Source organism: Camponotus vicinus, unplaced genomic scaffold (assembly GCF_025532165.1).
Source record: "Camponotus vicinus isolate PSW18456_S1 unplaced genomic scaffold, iyCamVici1.0 SCAF_3, whole genome shotgun sequence".
NCBI classification, from domain to species: Eukaryota; Metazoa; Arthropoda; class Insecta; order Hymenoptera; family Formicidae; genus Camponotus; species Camponotus vicinus.
The window spans coordinates 16,197,200-16,217,365 of NW_028141967.1; the positions used below are offsets into that span (position 1 = coordinate 16,197,200).

At 35.3% G+C, this 20,166-nt stretch overlaps 1 protein-coding gene across 11 annotated transcripts in view; it reads left to right on the top strand.

Annotated features, from left to right (window-relative positions):
• Positions 1–20,166, top strand: part of Cher (filamin A protein cher) — a 49,873-nt gene extending 29,707 nt beyond the window's left edge. For 5 of the 11 annotated variants that reach the window (XM_083095342.1, XM_083095341.1, XM_083095343.1 and 2 more), the window contains 9 exons: positions 669–807; positions 6,196–6,421; positions 11,657–11,797; positions 12,409–12,711; positions 12,928–13,983; positions 16,876–17,069; positions 18,335–18,776; positions 18,875–19,078; positions 19,292–20,166. In XM_083095342.1, the coding sequence (XP_082951468.1) occupies positions 669–807; positions 6,196–6,421; positions 11,657–11,797; positions 12,409–12,711; positions 12,928–13,983; positions 16,876–17,069; positions 18,335–18,776; positions 18,875–19,078; positions 19,292–19,476 (2,890 nt within the window). In that variant the 3' untranslated portion in view covers positions 19,477–20,166. Of the gene's footprint in view, positions 1–668; positions 808–1,832; positions 1,925–4,414; positions 4,651–6,195; positions 6,422–10,151; positions 11,027–11,656; positions 11,798–12,408; positions 12,712–12,927; positions 13,984–16,875; positions 17,070–18,334; positions 18,777–18,874; positions 19,079–19,291 lie in introns of those variants that run through there. The other 6 variants (XM_083095351.1, XM_083095349.1, XM_083095348.1 and 3 more) reach the window with 6 other exon arrangements.

Here is a 20,166-nt window from a genome sequence, read left to right on the forward strand (position 1 = left end):
TTGAAATAACTAATGTAAAAAAAATATTTCTCTACAAAAGATAAATAGCAAATTTTCTTAAGTTTTTAAATTGCGCCTAATAAATTCTAAAAAATATATTTAGATAATATCAAATTTCCAAGCTAATTTTTATTATTTTAACACAATTAATAATCTAACAGGTTTCTGAGCAGGTTTATAATTTCTTAAAAAAAAAATACTTATCTTTGCAATTAGAATGTACGAATGACAATATAACTTTACAATATGTTACTTTTGGGAAAATTATGGATCTTGTTTCCTTCCTGAGGAAATACAGATATAGAGAAATTTTCCATTTAATTGATTTATGTGAACACTTCTCACACAGTTATCGACTCTCTTAAATTTTTCTCCCATCGGACGAAAAATAAAGACAATTTCTTTTAAATATAAATATTTATTTTTTTTTTAATTAAATTTTAAAATTGTTTAAATTTCCATTTTTTATTTTATGTAAAAATTAAGAGAGCAATTCTAATAATTATGAATAAAATCTAATAATAGTAAGACACTGTTCAAAATGCTCGCATAATTTATTATTAAATGGAATTGCAGCAATGTCACGAAAATTTACTCGAAAATTTCTTGAATGGCTCTCCATTCTATATTTTAATACATGAATGATATGTCGCGGTTAATGATTTCAGTGAAGTCGTTGACATTGACATAGAGGACAACGGCGATGGCACTGTTAACATTTACTATACCGTTGCCGATGCCGGAGACTATACCCTCAGTATCAAATTTGGCGGACAACCGGTGCCTGATGGATTCTACACCTTTACGGTAATTATGCACACAACATTTTTCATACTTTAAATTTTGGACCACCTTCATATATTCAAAATAAGACTATTAAGAGTTTGCAAAATTCTTTGTACAATATTATCAATAAGAATTTAACATTAATATATAAATCCGTTACTAAATTTTTTTTTAATTTTCTTGAAAATTTCTTCTTGTTTTATAGTTACATTATATTTATTATGCGAAAGAACTTTAATGAATAGAACCCTCGAATTTTCTCGCTTATTTATCACCAGCAAATGTGACACCGAATTTATCTCTGCAATATACAAAGTAATTATATGAAACTAGACCGTGAAGCAGGCGCTAATGAAAGTGTTATATCTTGCCATATTTGATAAAATTGTCATACCATTACTTAATAAAAAATTTTTTTTTATTCTATTCTTGAGGATAATAGATTGTATAACTCATTATATTCAACTATTATAAAATGATATAAATTAATTAAATTAAATATTTTTAAAAAACAGTCTATTATATACAATGCTTTAACATATGTCCATTAATGTCATGAAAGGATACTCTGGAAAGATTCAAATTATGTGTTCATAGAGAGAAAGAATGTATAAAAAATAACGCATATTTATTTAGCGAATTTTTAATGGAAATTTGGAGAATCGCCCTCAAATTTCTTATTCATTAAAATATTTATTAATCACTTACTTATGGCATAAAAATTGCTCATATCAAAACGAGACAAGCGAGTAGTGTAGAAAAAATTTTAATCTTCCTTTTTTTTTATCCTTTAATGTGGTAGTAAATTTCGTCTTGCGAGGATCGACTCTTTGAAGAAGAATCGCAAGACGCGAAGAATCATGATAGATGAATATAGTAGCATGTCCAGCATGTGTAATCATGTCTTCTCGATACCGATCCGGATGGCCGGTGCTCTCATCGACGAGTCCCGGGGTGGGTGGGGCGCGAGGTGTATCTAACTATAGAGGCAACACGTAATGCAGGATATTGTCGCGTAGTCTCCAGAGAAACAGTCCACTGCGAAGGCTCATCGGGATCGCATTCGCCGACTCGTTATCGTACGAATCCTCGCCCATCACGTGGACTTGGTCGCGCTGTAACACAAATTCCTCTCTAAGTAACATTCACACGCACACGCACGCATAAATCTCTATATCTCGCTATATATCTCTCTTGCAGTCTGTATATTCCTCCCCCCATCTCACGTGCACGGACTTCCTCTAACTACGTGTGTATGTATGCCTGTGTGTGCGCACGCGTGTGAGTGCTTTCGTCATCAAGTGGTCCAAAGTGCCTCCGATCGCAAGTGCTGGAACCATAACTAAAAGTCGAAAGCTATGAGAAAAACTTTATTATTAATCCATATGATACTATTTTATTCAAGCGCTTCTCGAATATCTTATTTTTTAAATATCGAAAATGTTCATTTTATTTTCTAAATATTATTTATATTCGTATCATTCTGGATAATTTAAGTTAATATTATAATTACAGAGATACACTGTCTGACTATTCAATCTTTTCAACTGATGAAAGAAAATATATTCTAAATCAATCTTTTTATTTACTCTGTCAGTAGAAATCAGTAGAAAAAAAACACATGTGTCAGACATTGTTCGGTCGATTTTTTTTTCCTTTTTTTTTCATCAGTAGAGTAAAATAACCTGACATTTCTCTGTCTCTCTCTCTCTCTCTCTCTTTCTCTTTCCATAAATAAAGTGCCAAAAAATTTATTTTTTTTTAAATCTTCCTGTTATCTTTGTACAGTTTGATCATTTTTATTTGTTTTTCTTGAGATCCGATTATTTCGTTGCGAAGTAAAACGCTACAAAGCATGATAAGGATAGTAGAAGCCGGTGATATAAATGCTTGCATATTCGTGCGGTCGCTTCAACGCTTTGTGATATCTGCTTAATTAGTCTACTAAATTCAACAACTCTCTCGAGAAAAATTATTAATTAATATGTCAAGGAAAGAAAGCAATGTATTTTATATTAATTTTATATTAAATTATAAAATTTCAAGATACATTGCTTTCTTTCCTTGACATACTGATGGAATAAAGTATTTGCGATTTTTTTAAATTGTTGCAAGTGTGGTTAATTCACGGTACTCAAATAAGCCATATTTATTATCGAAAATAGTTTGACAAGTCAAATTTAAAAAATTAGTTGGTTCCTTTTTATTATATTGTTTTAATAATAACTCCAGAATAATTTTATTTTATTGTATTTGGGAGTGAAAAATAATAATTTAGTAAAATTTAAAATTTAGAAAAGCTAAAGTAAATTTTATTACATTATTTATTTGTACCTCAAGATTGATAGAAAGATAAGAGAGTACGTTATTTTACAATAAATTCATTTCATTGCGTGCACAGAGCGAAACAGATAGAGACACCATATCACGCATCATAACTTTCTTTACGACTGTCGCGCATAAATAATATCTTGAAATGTACGATGTGCCTGGTGATCATTCTATTGTCTAATAAGACGTATGCATCTAGTAAGATATCCATACCGATGGAGCATAAATTATATTCTGGAAATTAAAGCTACGATCCATTTTGAAATCCAATACGTGTTTCGTAGCGGTCCATCCTTTAGCGAGAGCTCCTAGACTATTTCGAGTGCGACTCAGGCTTTCCCAAATTTATAAGCAGAAACGGAGTGGGTGGCCGAAGGAGATGAGGGAGTGAATTAATATCGTGAGTTAAATTAAACTCTGCGCCACGATTCATAACAGCGGCTTTGTACGATATTTCTCTTGTCAACCGATGTCGATGTTTATCGTTATTTCCTGCTTTTTCTGCAGAAGATAGCTCTTAATTAAAAATCGACTTTTGAAATAATCTTCGCGATTGTTTATGATCGATTACTAGAATTTCTAGAATCACTAGAATTTTTGTACTTATCGAAGAAATATTGGCTAGTTTATTTTATTATTATTAAAGCGATTATGTTGCAACCGGAAGATATGCACTTGAAGTGTTTATGTGATAATTGTATAAATAAAACATTCTGTAGAACATTGAGAGGTTTGTGAATCTCTTGCTTTAATGTCGGTTTAATATAGCTGAATCGGTTATAAACAAAACGTAATATTATATTTGGGATTTATCCAAATTTACTGTCGTTCCATATATTGCGTATTTCAGATTTTTCGCAAATTTGTATTATATAGAATATATTAAAATATTATTGAGACTGTATACTTGGTCAATTTATATGGTCATTTAATTAAAAAATATAACTATGCACATATAAATTACAAAGATTTTAATTTATAATTGCTAACTTTCTAAAAAAGTTATATTTATTATGTTTATTACATTTTTAATTATATCGGCGATTATATTATTTAAAAATGATTGTCCAATAATTTTTTCTATTCCATGGAAATCTTGCAAATATAATCTTACCAATTCTTATAATCCCAAATTGATCTCTTCGATTGCAAGTAATATCTTTGATATCTCATCAGCTGTCGCTTGTAAATTTACAATCATATTTATAACACAATCATGTCCTCGCGATTATTTGCACTCTTAATTCTTTTATAATGTGGGCGAGTGGGGGCTGAGTATCTATTATAGTACGTGAAATTGAGCATTGTATCCGAAATTACCGGTTGGATACCAGCAAAGCGCGAGTTTCGTGTCGACCACCGACGTAGTTGGGCGTTCCCTCATAAATCGGTGAAGTGTGATAGTTGTCAGGTACGCAACCAAGCGATCAAGTAACTCCTTGTAAAGGGAAATAAACAGCCTGCGGATCTCCGGAAGGCTTACATTAGAATATGGCACCGATCTTGTGACGGTCGCGATCGTTCGGGAACTAAGTGAGTGATCGCGGTAAATTATCGTAATAAAATAAGGGATTTTTTAGAGCAATTTAATTGACAAGACAATGTTTCGCTTTTCATTATTATACTATAGCACTTTATTAGCATTATTACTTATGGTACTAAATAAATTTTGAAAATGCTTTTAGCTTTTTTTTATTGCTTTGTAACTTTTTTTTTACAAGATAGAGGAAAATAAGATCAAACAGATTATATATCTCAATATATGATTTAAAAAAAAGAATCTTTAATTTTAATTTATACAAAAAATGTGATATTATTTAATTCATACTTTCGATTTATACAAAACTTAATTCACATTTTCGATCTATACAAAAAATATAATATATATATTATTAAAAATAATTAAATTAATATCTTTTTGCGAGGGAAGTAAGAAATATCTACTTTATGGTGTTATTGCTTTGATTTCACCGCATTACATTTTTGTACCATCAAACTATTTACGCAACACATTCGGTATTTTCCCTCGAAAGCTAATTTTGATTTCAGCTGCAATATTGCGTCTTGACACGCTTGGCGTAGTATTTCATATCTTATAATTTAATCCCCACCTAAATATTTTATGGAGGGAATTAATATTTGATTTTACTGAATCGGCTTTTACGAATTGTTTGATTGAGAAGAAATGAAAATATACATTTCTACATGAATTTATATGAAATAATAAAAGATTATTCTGTTATACATTTACGATTGATTGCAGACTAAGAAAATTGATAATTCTTTTGTAAGAACTATTTTCTATGAGCAACATCAAACCAAATAACCGAAAGTTGTTTTCCTTTATAATTAAACTTTTGATTATTAAATGTCGTTGCTATAATTGGCCAAAACTAACTAAATTTGGCTCACAACAAAATATAATTAAGTTCAATATTATTGCAACTGCAAATTAACCAAATGTGAATTTATTACAGACAGGCTTTTTATGATGAGAATTTTGCAATAATCTTGATGTGGTTACATAATAAATTCTTTACACGCATCGCACTTTGGCTTGTGACCAGAATCGAAATACGTAGATTCTATCGTAATGAGGTGTAACGTACACCATCTCCCGATTTCGAAAATTCCTGCGCTCCTCTTTCCTGTGAAGATTTCGCAAGAATTTTATTAGCGCCCGCAAAAAAATGAAAGAAAAAAGTTTTTTTTAATGCTTGGCATCGCTCCAGCGCCGAAATATTTTATCATGCGATATTATGATATCGCGAGACACACCTTTGTCACATCGTAACTCCCAAGTTACATTTTTATTAACACAGCCAGCAGTTACTCCTCACAGTCTGCGTTTTTTTCATAAAAATAAATAAAGTAAAAGTATCTCGATTTAACATATTTTAATGAAATATAATTAATTGTCAGTTATTGTGTAATAGTATAGAATATATTTTCTTTCTCTCTTTTTATTAAGATATTATTATATAATTATAGCATTATTTGCAACCAAAAGGGATAACGAGAAAAGATACTTGTCAGTAACAGTATTAAAATTAATGTCTAAATTTCATGACGTTTCAGGCATCCGAGGAGTATCGGGAACATAGCACGCATAAAACTCAACGAGCTCGTAAGTCACGTCAGAGACAAAATCAACACGTCGTTGAGCAACGCAGCACAACCCTACAGGAAAGTTCCACTGTCACTACAAAGCGCAGCAGCCAGCAAGAGCTATCGAAGAAGAATTTCAACGTTATCCGGCTGAATTCCATCCCACTACCTCTTGCGAGCGGTGGCACAGTTATTTGTGAGTACATTTTTAATATCTTTAATTCAAATATTTTTTTTCGTGAAAATAATTGACATAATGATAATTTGATAATTTTCATTTGGAAAATAATACGCGTCTTTTCCATACCGTCGAGAATTTTGCAGAAGCATATACATACATGCAAATATCGTAAAAAAATATGTTATTTAATTATCATTGATGCTTTGATAATATTGCAATCATATAGATTAATACTAAAAATTCTCGAATGTGTAGTATGATTGGTTGGATACTGGAAAATATATTGTGACATCTAGTGACATCGGTTTGATTGTTTTTAAAATGTTTAATTGTATTTCATAAAATTGAAATATTGAATAATATCTTTTGAATAACATTATTAATCGAAAATGAAAATATTTATTTATAAAAGAGTGAAAGAATTTTGCAATTACAATCGCTCAACACAATAATGAGAATAACATAATGCGGCGTATGACTTATTGTCGTCTTGTACTACTGCGACAAAGAAACACCAGGTATTTACAAATCTAATTCTCAAAATAATAAAGCAAATTAATTAAGATAAAATTGCTATTAATAAAATGACAAACAAAGTTAACAAGAGTGTCTGATTTATTACTAGCTCATACTACTGCGAGAATGACGCGCTTTTGTATTTGTCGAAATATTACAAATCATTCTTTAATGCTTCCTTTCTTTGCAAAAAGATAATGGAGGGATTTTTTATTAATTTTTCTTAAACAAATATGTTTTATATAATGCATTTTTAAAATTACGGATGGAATCATTTTGAATACATTATTTCAATCATTATTATAATTGTTTGGTAAACATGTTCACAGCTTCGAACTAATATTGATCAACGTAATATCAACATGATTCGTTTTCATAGTTATTAATTTATTTTCTATTATTAGTTTAACGATAATAACGAACGTAAGAACGTCGTGAAACTAACCTATTTGAGATACGCAGAAATAAATCTCGGATTTTATTATGGAACATATATTGAACATGATTGCTCTCAAGATTTTACGACGCGAATTTTTTCGCCTCATGCGATATGGCGCTCTTAAATGTTTGTCCTGCTAAAACCCTCTTCCTTTTTTCTACAAATTAAAAAAATGAATTTGTTCCGAAATTATTTAATGAATATTATGACGAATTATCATTAATCATGCATTACGCGTGGCATTAAACTTAACTTGACTTGTACTCGCGTGTATTTGACAGTTCGTTTGTGAGATTGATTAATCGACGATGCAGTGCTATGCAATATTTTGCGATTAGGAGTTTAAGAATTTTAGCATGCTAAATCAGTAAATAAATAATAACATAAAAATTAATAACATAAGAATTTTATAATAATAAGATGAATAATTATTAGTTGGGCTTTAAATTTAGTTATTAGTAGATTAATATAATATTATGGAAATTAATATTTATATTAGTATTATATTTATATTATATTAATATTTATAATATTAATATTATATTATATTAATATTTATATTATATATTAATATTATATTAATATTAATATTAATTTAATAAGCTTTTGCTCTTAAATAATCAAAATTTAACGTATATAAATATATATAAAATCAAATTCTTCCTCTTGACGATTGATGTTAATAATTAAAGAGATTAACGAATAATTTGATTCAATTATATATAATTCCGCGGTTGACCAACCGCGTTAAAAGAGCGTTAAATAACAAACACGATGGACACGTCGCGTTTTATCCACCACCTCGCCAAAAATACTGGACAGGCCGGCCAGTACGTGGAAGAGGAGTATATGTATATCGCGCGGATAAGCGTGACATACTGTCCGCGATATTAATATTGGGTGATTAAGTAGCTCCGGATGCATGATACCCGTGGTTGGTCCAAAGCCGAGTCTCGTGATTCCGAGCCGAGCCGAGGACGATGGCAAGTCCAAAAAAAGAGCGGTCCCTTGCCACTTTGAGATTCTTTCCTCATCCTCAGATCAGGCTCCGGTCATCCTCTCGCGCTGGCATGCGAGAATCAACTGGAACTCGGATTTTCCGGTCGACGAACTCGCGCGATTCCATTCCGGACGCGTTTTATCTTGCCAAGAGATCTCGTTGCTAAAGTCTCTGCGTAAAATTTTTCCTTTAATTTTTCTTTAATTTTTCCTTTAATTTTTAACTTTATTTCGCTGTCTCTAATTCGCAAAATGTCGCTTCCATCTCAATATAGTTTAATACAATAGTTTGGTACAGTATCATAATTAAGGAACAAATGGCACCGACTAGAGAAGATAATGAATAATATTGAATCGGGTCGGTTATGATTCTAACAAATTATTTACGATATCTCCGGTGAACTCTTGAGCGCTGATGCGTGTAAAAACGATAGATTACACGCTGATGGTTCAACGTATCTTCACGCCTGTCCGCAATTAGTCAAATTCGGCGGACAACTGTTCCTCTTCATCATAGTGATTGCGTGTTAAATGAACTCGCGAGCCGGTTCGCTTGCTCGACGACTTTGGTAAATGAAACGACGATCACGGAAGCGTAGCCGGGATGTTGCACGCCAAGATTCTCATCTTGTCTATCTTGAGAGTTCCGGCATTTCATCCTAGATGATAACAATTTACGTAACCGTAACGTTAAAGATAAACAGAGGAATCAGGAATAGAAGAATGTGTGTACTTCAAGAAAGTTTCTTTGGATACACCACAACCTTTATCTTTCTGGATACACTTCAGACTCACTTGAATCAAGAATAGATCATTATATTTGATATTATTATCGAAATAAATAAAAGGAAGAGAAAGATTAACTGTCAAATTTTGAAATGAACTTTAAGACATTTTTTTCTAATTTTGCATACAAGATTAGAAGTAATATTTACAAAATGATTAAAAAAATTCCGATATAAAGATGATTCTATTTTAGAATAGGATGTCTCTTTCCAGGCTAGAGTGTAATATCAAATAATGATAATAATAATCTATCTGACGGTCCCCGTCATGAAAAGTATCATGTTCCAAAGACGGCCTCGAGCCGTCTCCTTCAGCAATCGAAGGCAATATGTCGAGCGCCCGGCAACAACGTCATCGTGAGCGCGCCTAATGATGGTCGCGTCGTTCCGTTCCCGATTTACCCCGATCAAGCTGGTCTCGTCCAGCGTTGATCTGTACCAGCCACGTAAGTCGTCCGTCGCTGAGAGAAAACGACGCGATTACCACAACACGTATACATATATATGATGTATATGTATATAAAATATACCCCTGTGTCGTCCTCCACACCGATATACCTGCGCCATAAATCTTGGCGGACCAGGTGCGGGCGCCACGACGCCGACCATCCGCTTCCTCCCACCAGCCTCGGAATCCTCGGATTAGCGCGTGCGTGAACCTCTACAGGTTCGCTCCGATCGTGTATGCGTGTGTAGGCACATGGTTGAGAGAAGGATAAACCTCCTCCCCATGGAGAACGACAAAATGAGACAGACCGAGAACGAGAGGGAGAGAGAGAGAGATTGGAATTGTTGGAGAAAGAGGGAAAGAGACCTACTTCTGTAGGCAAGGATGACTTGATAGACAAGATAGATTGGCGAACGAGCATCGCGAGCGACGCTCAATCGGCTTCTTCTGGTAGCTCTACGCTGGAAAAAAAGATCACCCGGCCAGATCGACGGCCGGGCTCTCTCTCCCCCTCGCCATCGACCGTCTTTAGTGGCCGTGCGACCGTCAGTCGTGCTAGAGATGCGCCCTCGTGAGGTCGACTGACAGACGCCATCAGGCTGGAGACCTCGAAAACGAAATCGCTGGAGAACGTCGGTAGACGTTGTCACCGTTCGGTCAGTCGGTCGGTGGGTCGGTTGGTCTCCTCGGGTCGCCCCGCGGAACCCCTCGGAGATCCTTGGCTTTTTTTTTAGCGCAATCACGTTACGGTGGAGATTTATCGCCGCCGGTCTATTCGGGGGTTTCTTGTCCTCGGGCTGTTGCCTTCGGCACGTGACGTCGCGCTTGTAACTGGATTCTTTCACTTACGTTGAGTCATCTCGGTCGATATTTGGAAATGATATAAGATTTTCGGATTTTTAATTTAATTTTCTCTCGCGTAAGAAATCAAAGGATAAGATCTACTTAAATAGAATCGAAAGGCCGTTTAATTAAATACGTAAAATATTTTTCCGTGCGAGATTCATGTTTAATCTTGCAATTATCGTCTAAAAGATTCTTTTGAAAAATATAGTTCCTTTTCGTATTAAAAAAGAAACGAACAATTATTAAATTTTGCGGCAATTAGGAAGATTTCTTCTATCTTAAAGTGAATCGATTCGCTATTGATATTAATTGAGTGCGTCGACAATAATTTTCGTGATCCTGAAGTATATCGTTGGAGATGTTTTGGGCAGAAGAAGAAACAGAAGAAACTGTAACCACGTGGCAGGAGGTATCAACCTTCTATAGAGCTTGGTTAAAGAGCATATCCTTCAGCGAATTCGATTACGCTGAGCGCGGACCGATCTGTTACGCTAAACCTACTCAAGAAAAGGAAGAGACCCCAGGACCCGGACTCAACTTTGCGCCACTCATCTTCCAGAGCATCTTCTATATTCGTACGAAAAAAGGTCGCGCCTACAAAAGATCTCTGAATATGACTTTGATTAAAAGTTTTTTAACAAACGAAATTCTTGAAAAGCTATATCAAATAATTTATAATTTATAATTTATCATAATTAAATTATCGATCTGTTATCGATTAAAAAATTAATTTGTAGATATATACGAAAATTAAATTTTTAGTAAAAAAAAATAAATTTTTTTAATACATGCGTTATTTTGTTGAAAAATATATTTCGACTCATTTGCTCAACATATACACACTTTTTAAAATCTTATCTACTTTTTATGAGTACAAACTATCGATTATTATTATTTTGAAAAATGTAGACATGTCAAGGAAGTAGAAATCTTATCTAATTTTTTAAAAACGTGATAGAGATATATGTGAAAAATAATTCTTTTATTTCTGAGAAAAATTATTTATGCGAAGATATTATATGTCTTCGAATTGAAATGGCGAGCAAAATGACAAACACAAACATTAAGCGGTTATTTTTAATATGAAATCGTATTTGGGTGCGAAAACTGTAATTTTATATACCAGTGCCAACCAATCGCGACCCACTCGAGGAAACTATGTCGCGTAGGTGTCCCAGGATTATGCCTGATAAACGTCACTCTCTGCTCATTTTCAGCCGAAGTGAAGATGCCGAGCGGAAACATAGATAAACCAGTGATTGAAGACAATCACGATGGTACGGTATCCATCAAGTACGAGCCGAGGGAAGAGGGCCTTCACGAGATTTATGTGAAATTCAACGGCGAACACGTCCAGGGTAAGTTAATCCATTCATCTCGCGAATTAACAGCGATTACGTAATCGTTAGGCGCGATCGATCATATAGTAACTTCCAAGAATAACACGCTAATCCACGATGCGTGTAAGATCCATGCGATCCTGAAACAGAAGGGCTATATGAAAATTTATTCTCCGTGTAATGGATCCCGCAAGCACCAATTTACGCTAATAATAAATCTCTCCCCGTCTGCGGTAAATTAATCTACTTCGCGCCATCATCATTAAACTTTCCAATTATTTTCACAGGTAAATTTTTGTCATATATTATTTATTATAATATTATTTCTTATTATATATCTTATTTTTAAAAACCTTTATTTTTAATTTATTACTTTTAATTTATATAATTTTACAAGGATAAGATATATGAATCTTTAAATTATTACAATATATTTTTCTCATTTCTTTATTTTTTCCACTCTTATTTATGTATATTTAATACATCTTTCAAAACTTATGAATATGAATTATATAAGTATATATAAAAAGCATATAAAAATAAAAAATTATACATATAAAAATAAATATGAATTATATATATTTTTTCATTTATATATTTTATATTAATGCACAATTTTTTATTTTTAGGTTCTCCTTTTAAATTCCATGTCGACTCTTTGGCAAGTGGATATGTAACGGCATATGGACCAGGTTTGGTCTATGGTGTTTGTGGTGAACCTGGAAATTTCACCATCTCGACAAAGGGCGCCGGTGCAGGCGGTCTCTCTCTGGCTGTCGAAGGGCCCAGCAAAGCTGAAATATGCTGTCATGACAATAAGGATGGCACGGTGTCGGTGTCTTATCTGCCCACAGCTCCCGGAGAATACAAGATCACCGTTAAATTCGGTGACAAGCATATCAATGGCAGCCCTTTCGTCGCCAAAATTACTGGTAAGTGCATCAGAATTGGTTTAGACACTGCAAAAAGAAGCTTGAGATATTCATATAATTTACTATAAAAATTTATTATTGTGTGACTATTTTGGCATATCAATTTTTATAACACCGTAGTTTTTCAACTTTCTTATAAAATTCAAATTTTCATCTTATCATGTGTTTTCTAAAGTAGCCTTGAAGAATAAGGAGGAAATTATTTGCTGTTTTTAGGCGAAGGTCGCAAGAGGAATCAGATCTCCGTAGGTTCTTCCAGCGAGGTGCAGCTACCGGGTAAAGTGTCCGACGCCGACATCAAGTCCCTGAATGCGTCCATTACGGCGCCCAGCGGTCTCGAGGAACCCTGCTTCCTGAAAAAGATGCCGAGCGGCAACATGTGCGTGTCGTTCACGCCGCGCGAAGCTGGCGAGCACATAGTAGGTGTGAAAAAAATGGGCAAGCACATGCCGAATTCTCCCTTCAAGATCGACGTGAAGGATCGTGAGGTCGGCGACGCGAAAAAGGTCAAGGTTTCCGGTCCTGGTCTGAAGGAAGGCAAAACTCACGTGGAGAACAATTTCTCTATCGACACGAGGAACGCCGGCTTCGGCGGTTTGTCTCTTTCGATGGAGGGTCCGAGTAAGGCCGAGATCCAGTGCAAGGATAACGAAGACGGCACCTTGAACATCTCCTACAAGCCCACCGAGCCTGGCTACTACATCATGAATCTCAAGTTCGCGGATCACCATGTCGAGGGATCGCCATTCACTGTCAAAGTTAGCGGCGAGGGCAGCAATCGGCAGCGGGAGAAGATTCAGAGACAACGAGAGGCCGTACCCATTACCGAGGTCGGTAGCCAGTGCAAGTTGACCTTCAAAATGCCCGGAATTACATCTTTCGATCTTGCTGCCACCGTCACCTCCCCCGGCGGTGTCACCGAAGACGCTGAGATCAAAGAGGCCGAAGACGGCATCTACGCGGTGGCATTCGTGCCTAAGGAACTCGGCGTGCACACGGTATCCGTGCGTTACAAGTCCATGCACATCCCTGGCTCGCCTTTCCAATTCACTGTGGGTCCTCTCCGAGATGGTGGCGCCCATAGGGTTCACGCGGGTGGATCTGGTTTGGAGAGAGGAGAGCAAGGGGAGCCCTGCGAGTTTAATATTTGGACCAGAGAAGCGGGCGCGGGAACTCTCGCTGTCTCCGTCGAGGGACCTAGCAAGGCGCAGATAGATTTCAAGGATCGTAAGGATGGCAGTTGTTATGTTAGCTACGTCGTTACTGAACCTGGTAAGTCACGAGTGTGCTCTTTACATTTATGTTAATCCCTTTACAAGTGAAACGAGTTATCGTTTTTTTTCAATGTGTTTTCATTAAAACTGATGTGTGTATCAGCTTTTTTTAAAGAATATAATACATTAATTAGATCATGTCATAAAAATGTTTTACGTGATAACGATATATTTCTATCATTAAATAGAATATTTCAATATAATTTGTTTCAATTTTCTGTTGCTTTATGTTTCAATTTTTGGTTCTGTGGGTATATTTAAAGAACAGTCATTAAATAGTAATTAAAAAGATCTAGTTTTCACAAATAAGATCTTTTAAATTTACAATAAACTTACATAAAATATTAATGGAATATTCTCTTTTTCTCTTATCACTTTTTAGCTTTTCACATATTTGAGAGATAAATCATACATTCTCTAACATAATAATTGGGAAATTCGATTAATTTTTTTTATATAAAAAAATTTAAATTAATAATATAAACTATACAAGCTTTAAATGCGAGTAGAACTTCAGTTATAATTATTTCAGTCTTCTCTGAATTCAATGAAAGATGTGAAATAGCCAACACATGACACATTTGCATATCCGACCGCTAATTTGGAACTGCAACTTTCAAAGAATATCGGCAAATATAAGATACCACGCTGTCATTCGAAGTGTCAATAAAATGCCACAAAGTAATGGCAAAGATGGCCATTCGCCAAAGTTGATATACTATTCTTGCTTGCCATCATAGTTGCCCAAAATCATTTGTACTTTGAGATAGTAACGCCGCGTCCCTTAAGAGACTCGTTCGTTGAAATAATTTTGCTACAAGACGGATCGTCCGGCGATTTATCACGCGCACACTTTATATCGCGATGGATTATTTGCCGCATGTACATAATCAATTGCGACTCGCCGTTCGAGTGACTTGCGAAAGCTCATCCAAAATTATCTCCGCGCAAATTCTGTGGATCGCCAATGATACTCGCGCGAGTTAAATCATCCACAATGTGGACGCCTGTTGGCTTTAATTTTACGCGAATTTACTCATGCAGCTAAATCACATTCAATATTTCACTAGGATGAAACGAAACGTCGCTTTACATGTTCAACAATTTTATATTTTCGATTTATATTTCATATTTTCGATAACGTCTAGATATTTTTGATAACTTCTAGATGCAAAAAGCAAGCATTATTTTGCCGATCTCTGATATTTTCTGAGATCAATATATTTGTTTATGTCTTTCCTAACATTATATTGTTGTGCGAATTTCGAAATCAATATTATATTTTTAAAAATTTCTGTAAAATTTAATACGTAAAGTGTGATTGAAAAATATATCTTCTTTTTGTATTAATTAATATATATAATATTAATATATTAATTTTATCTCTAATCTGTCCTGGATAAGAGTGTATTAGAAGATTCTCAGAGCTTCGTTAAATACTTGCACAAGATTTTCGCAAATTTTTGACACTAGATTCGTTCGTCGGGAAGTCGCTATTGAAACAGCCTTCGTTGGTCGATGGGACACCGTGTATTTATGCGCGGTCGGGTTTACGTTTACACCATGGTCGCGGGGACGTAGATCAACGTCGGCCGTCCGCAAAGTGTTAATGAATCTGGCTCGGCCGCTCGTTGATCCGTCATCGTTCCATGTTCTCCCTGCCTCAACCCTCCTTTTCGTCTCGTTGATCATCCAGCTCTCTCGGTTCCGATCCCGAAATATCGCCGTCTATATTTGTTAAGGTGGATCCATATTTTGGCCTCGGTTGGCCACTCGCGGCTGGACGCGGATTAACGCGCGATGGTTATATTTGGGCCCCGCGGGAGAGCGGACCACGACGCGGTGGGGCGATCATCGGAGGAGGCATAGGGGCGCGAAAACAGAAACACGGGGGTACGGGGAATGAAAGGGGGAGAGGGAGAAAGCTCGCGGACGAATCGAGATCAGGATCGTGCCGTGGAAAAGTAGTGGTACGCGACCAACCTTCGGTTGCAGCTGCGATTGTTCGTCTCTTTCTCTCTCTTCCTCCCTTTTACTTCCTCTTCTCTCCTGTCTTTTCTTCTTTTCGCGCCCTTCTTTGTCGGTCTCCCCCCCTCCCCGATCGAATCCTTCTGGCTCTATCCTCGAGTTCTTCTTCCTTTCCTATTTTCGCCCACCGAGCTTTGACGTTGGATCTTTACTTCCGGCGAAATCGGTGACATAAATTCGGGGTCAATGGCTACCTTCACAGCCACCACGCAAATCGTCCTGAGAGGAAACGAGCCGCAAGAATTTCAGGAGGACAAGGGTTAGTTCGATCTTTGAGCGAGTGTCCTCGCGTCGAGCGTCATTAAAATAATTAAGGAAATACACTTCGTCTCTCAAACGTTCCGTGATTTATTCAATTGCCGCGCTTCACTCAAAAATAATTTTAAAAAACTACATTGTACACTTCAATCTATGTAAATATTAATTTCATAAGAGACAGTTTATTTGATCTGCGATCTTAATTTATTTTATTTCTTATCATATATTTTTTACATCAAATTTTTCCACAAAAATTATCATTCTTTTTTTTATATATGATCATTTTTTTCCACAAAAATTATCATTCTTGGATATTAAAATTTAATTTAATTTAATTTAATTTAACTTTAAGAGCGAAATTATAACAAAATTATTAAATTAATTAATAAATTTAAATTATAAATATAAAGTTCCGCCACCTTCCCTCTTTTTTATACATGTTCATATTTTTTAGATATATATTATTTTGATTGTTATGATTATTATTACAAATATTCTTATATATGTATATAATTATTTCTATTATACATCTATGCTAATAGTACATATCGCATATTTATATGATTAAATTAATTAATTAATTTACCGTGTCGCTTGCTTTCAGGCGAATACAGGGTGGGAATCAAGTTCAACGATCAGCACATTCCTGATTCGCCGCACAAGGTTTACATCTCGCCGGCGATGGGCGACGCGCACAAGCTCGAAATCGCGCAATTCCCGGAGAGCGGGGTGCAGCCCGACAAACCGTACACGTTCCTGGTGCGCAAGAACGGTGCCAAGGGTGAACTGGATGGAAAGGTGAATACATTGGCCCTTGTTCCGCGCTGGTAACAAGCGTGATTCGAGGTGCCGTAACATCCGCGAACCAGTGTGACTCCTCGCGATAAATCTCCTTGCGAAATAGAGGAGAGGAGTGCCGTAAATAACTCGCGCGCTTGTGAAACGACGCTGCTACGTAGGTGGAATCGCGAATATTTTTACCGTGTACATAGCTGAATGAGTCACATGGAGGATGATTTCGACACAGAGTAGCGTCTCCGTCTCACGTCTTTGTAACGATCTCTCTCTCAAGTCGCATGTTTATTGAAAGTAGCAATGTTTTATTCTTTTGGTTTTTTTAAAGTCCAGTCATTTTATTTGGAAAACATTGGATCTTATAGAATTATATCTAATTTTAATGAATCATAAAATATTTAAATTGTATCAGAGTCAAGAAGAATGTATTTTATGATATGAGACATATACCTTAAGATATTATTAAATAATATAATCTTTTTTAATAAATTAAGATATTAATAATTAATATAATCTTTTTTAATAAGTTAAGATATCATTAAATAATATAATTTTATAATGTTTTTATAATGTTTTATCCTTTTTATAATGTTTTATTCTTCTTGCTCTGATTTTTTAAGGTCCATTCATTTTATTTTAAAAACATTGAATTTTACAGAATTCTCTAATTTTAATGAATCATAAAACGCTTAAATTGTATCAAAGTCAAGAAGAATGTATTTTATGATATGAGACATATACCTTAAGATATTATTATATAATATTAATTTTTTTTCATTACAATACGTAACAATTTAAAAAGGAAATTATATTTTTATTCTCGACATAAAATAGCGTCTCTGACTTTGTAATGATTTAAGTCGTTCGTTTATTTGAAAGTAGCAATGTTTTATTCTCTGTACCTTGGTTTTTTAGGTCCAGTAATTTTATTTTGAAAACATTGGATCTTGCAAAATTATATACTATCAATTTTAATGAATCATAAAACATTTAAGTTGCATCAGAGTAAAGAAGCAAAAGTTTTAATGTTAGACAAGAAAAATAATGAAGATTTCATGAAGAGAATGAAATTTAAGTATCAAAAATATATCTTAAGATAATAAATTAAATAATAGTCTTTTTTATTATAATTTGTAAAAATTTACAAGAAAGAAACTATATTTTTATTCTAGATATTACTTGAAAGTCGATATCGTACCTTTGGCTAGGAAATGTCCAGCTAAAGGTTGACCTTTTGAGTCACATTAATCGATTCGTTACCCTTTCAGCTCGTGTCGCCGAGCGGTATCCAGGACGATTGTTTCATCCAGAGCATCGACGCGGACACGTACTCGGTGAGATTCATGCCGACAGAGAACGGAATCCATCAAATCCACCTCAAATTCAACGGAGTGCACATAACGGGCAGCCCTTATCGTATCAAGGTCGGTAAAGTAGACGCTGATCCGGCGGCATTGCACGCCTACGGAAACGGTTTGAAGGAGATCAAGACTGGACAGAAGACCGATTTCATCATCGACACCTGCAATGCGGGCAGTGGTGCGTTGGGTGTCACCGTGGATGGACCCAGCAAGGTCGCCATGGACTGTACCGAGGTCGAGGAGGGCTACAAGGTCAGGTACACGCCTTTGGTACCGGGCGATTACTACATCAGCATCAAATATAACGGCTACCACATCGTGGGCTCGCCGTACAAGGTTCCTTGCACAGGTGCGTATCCTTAATAACCGTGTTCTAATATGTACGAGTTATATTATTCGATAAAACTGCGTACGATAATAGAAGATAATAAATATAATTTACTCCAGGTGCGGATTTGGCGGAGAGAGGCGCGCAAGAGACGAGTTCGATCGTCGTCGAGACCGTGCAAAAGATATCGAAATCTAAGAATGTTGGTCCAGTATTGCCGTTATTCAAATCAGACGCTAGTAAGGTGACGAATAGAGGAATGGGTCTCAAGAAGGCCTATTTAGGAAAACAAAATCAGTTCACCGTAAGCGCGGGAGATGCTGGTACGTTCTATTATCGGAATCATCAACTTGTTCAGGCATCTAAAAATTTATTTTTTATAATTAAAAAAGCGACACATCCATATCTTCTCTATCATCCAAAGAAATACTTTCAATATATTTGTAGCATGGAGAGTTAATTAATTTTATAGGGTTTTTATTATCACTTAGAAAATTGTATATTGTCTAGTGCGTCAATCGATGTCGTAATTGTAGGTAACAATATTCTCTTCGTGGGCGTCTATGGACCCAAAGGACCATGCGAGGAGGTATTCGTGAAGCACACAGGTCGCAACAACTACAATGTTAGTTACCTGGTACGCGAACGGGGCGAATACATCGTGATCGTGAAATGGGGCGACGATCACATCCCCGGCTCACCCTACAAGGTCGAAGTTTAAGCCGAGTCCAACATCCAAATCGTCTGCAGCCGCAGCGACGCAAGATAGAGCTATGCTTCGTCTCGATGTAAATTGAAGTCTTGGAATTTGCATCAAACTTCGCCAAAATAGAAACGAATTAAATGTCTAGACTTCCGACGTATTCGTAATTCAATTTGAAAATTACTGGCGAATTAAGATCCATCTGAAAATAGTTTACGTCGAAACGCGGCATTGCTCGATTTCTAAAGCAGCAGTTGTATTTAGGACACAACTATTGACGATAAAATCGCGATATGACTTGTTATCGACATAGTTTATTCGCTCATCCATTCATGGACCTGGGGATAATTTTGACATCTTAGAATTGACAATTCTTGTTGAGACAGTAGAGCCGCGAATAGAAGCGACAGTTAATACGACGATAAAAAAATACGTAGGTCAATTACTCGTTCGTTCAAAAACACCAATTGTGCCTTTGATTAGATGCAAATACATTTACAGAATACATGTATGACATGCACGTACACATGCAAAGACACGTACAAAAGCCACGCAAAGACGCAGTCATGCCTCACATCCACGTCAGATTCTGATTACATTACATTATGTTATATATCATCGGTTACTAAGTAAATAGATTAAATATACTGCAATTGATTATTATTATAATAATAATATAGAAATTAAATAAATAATATATTTATTATA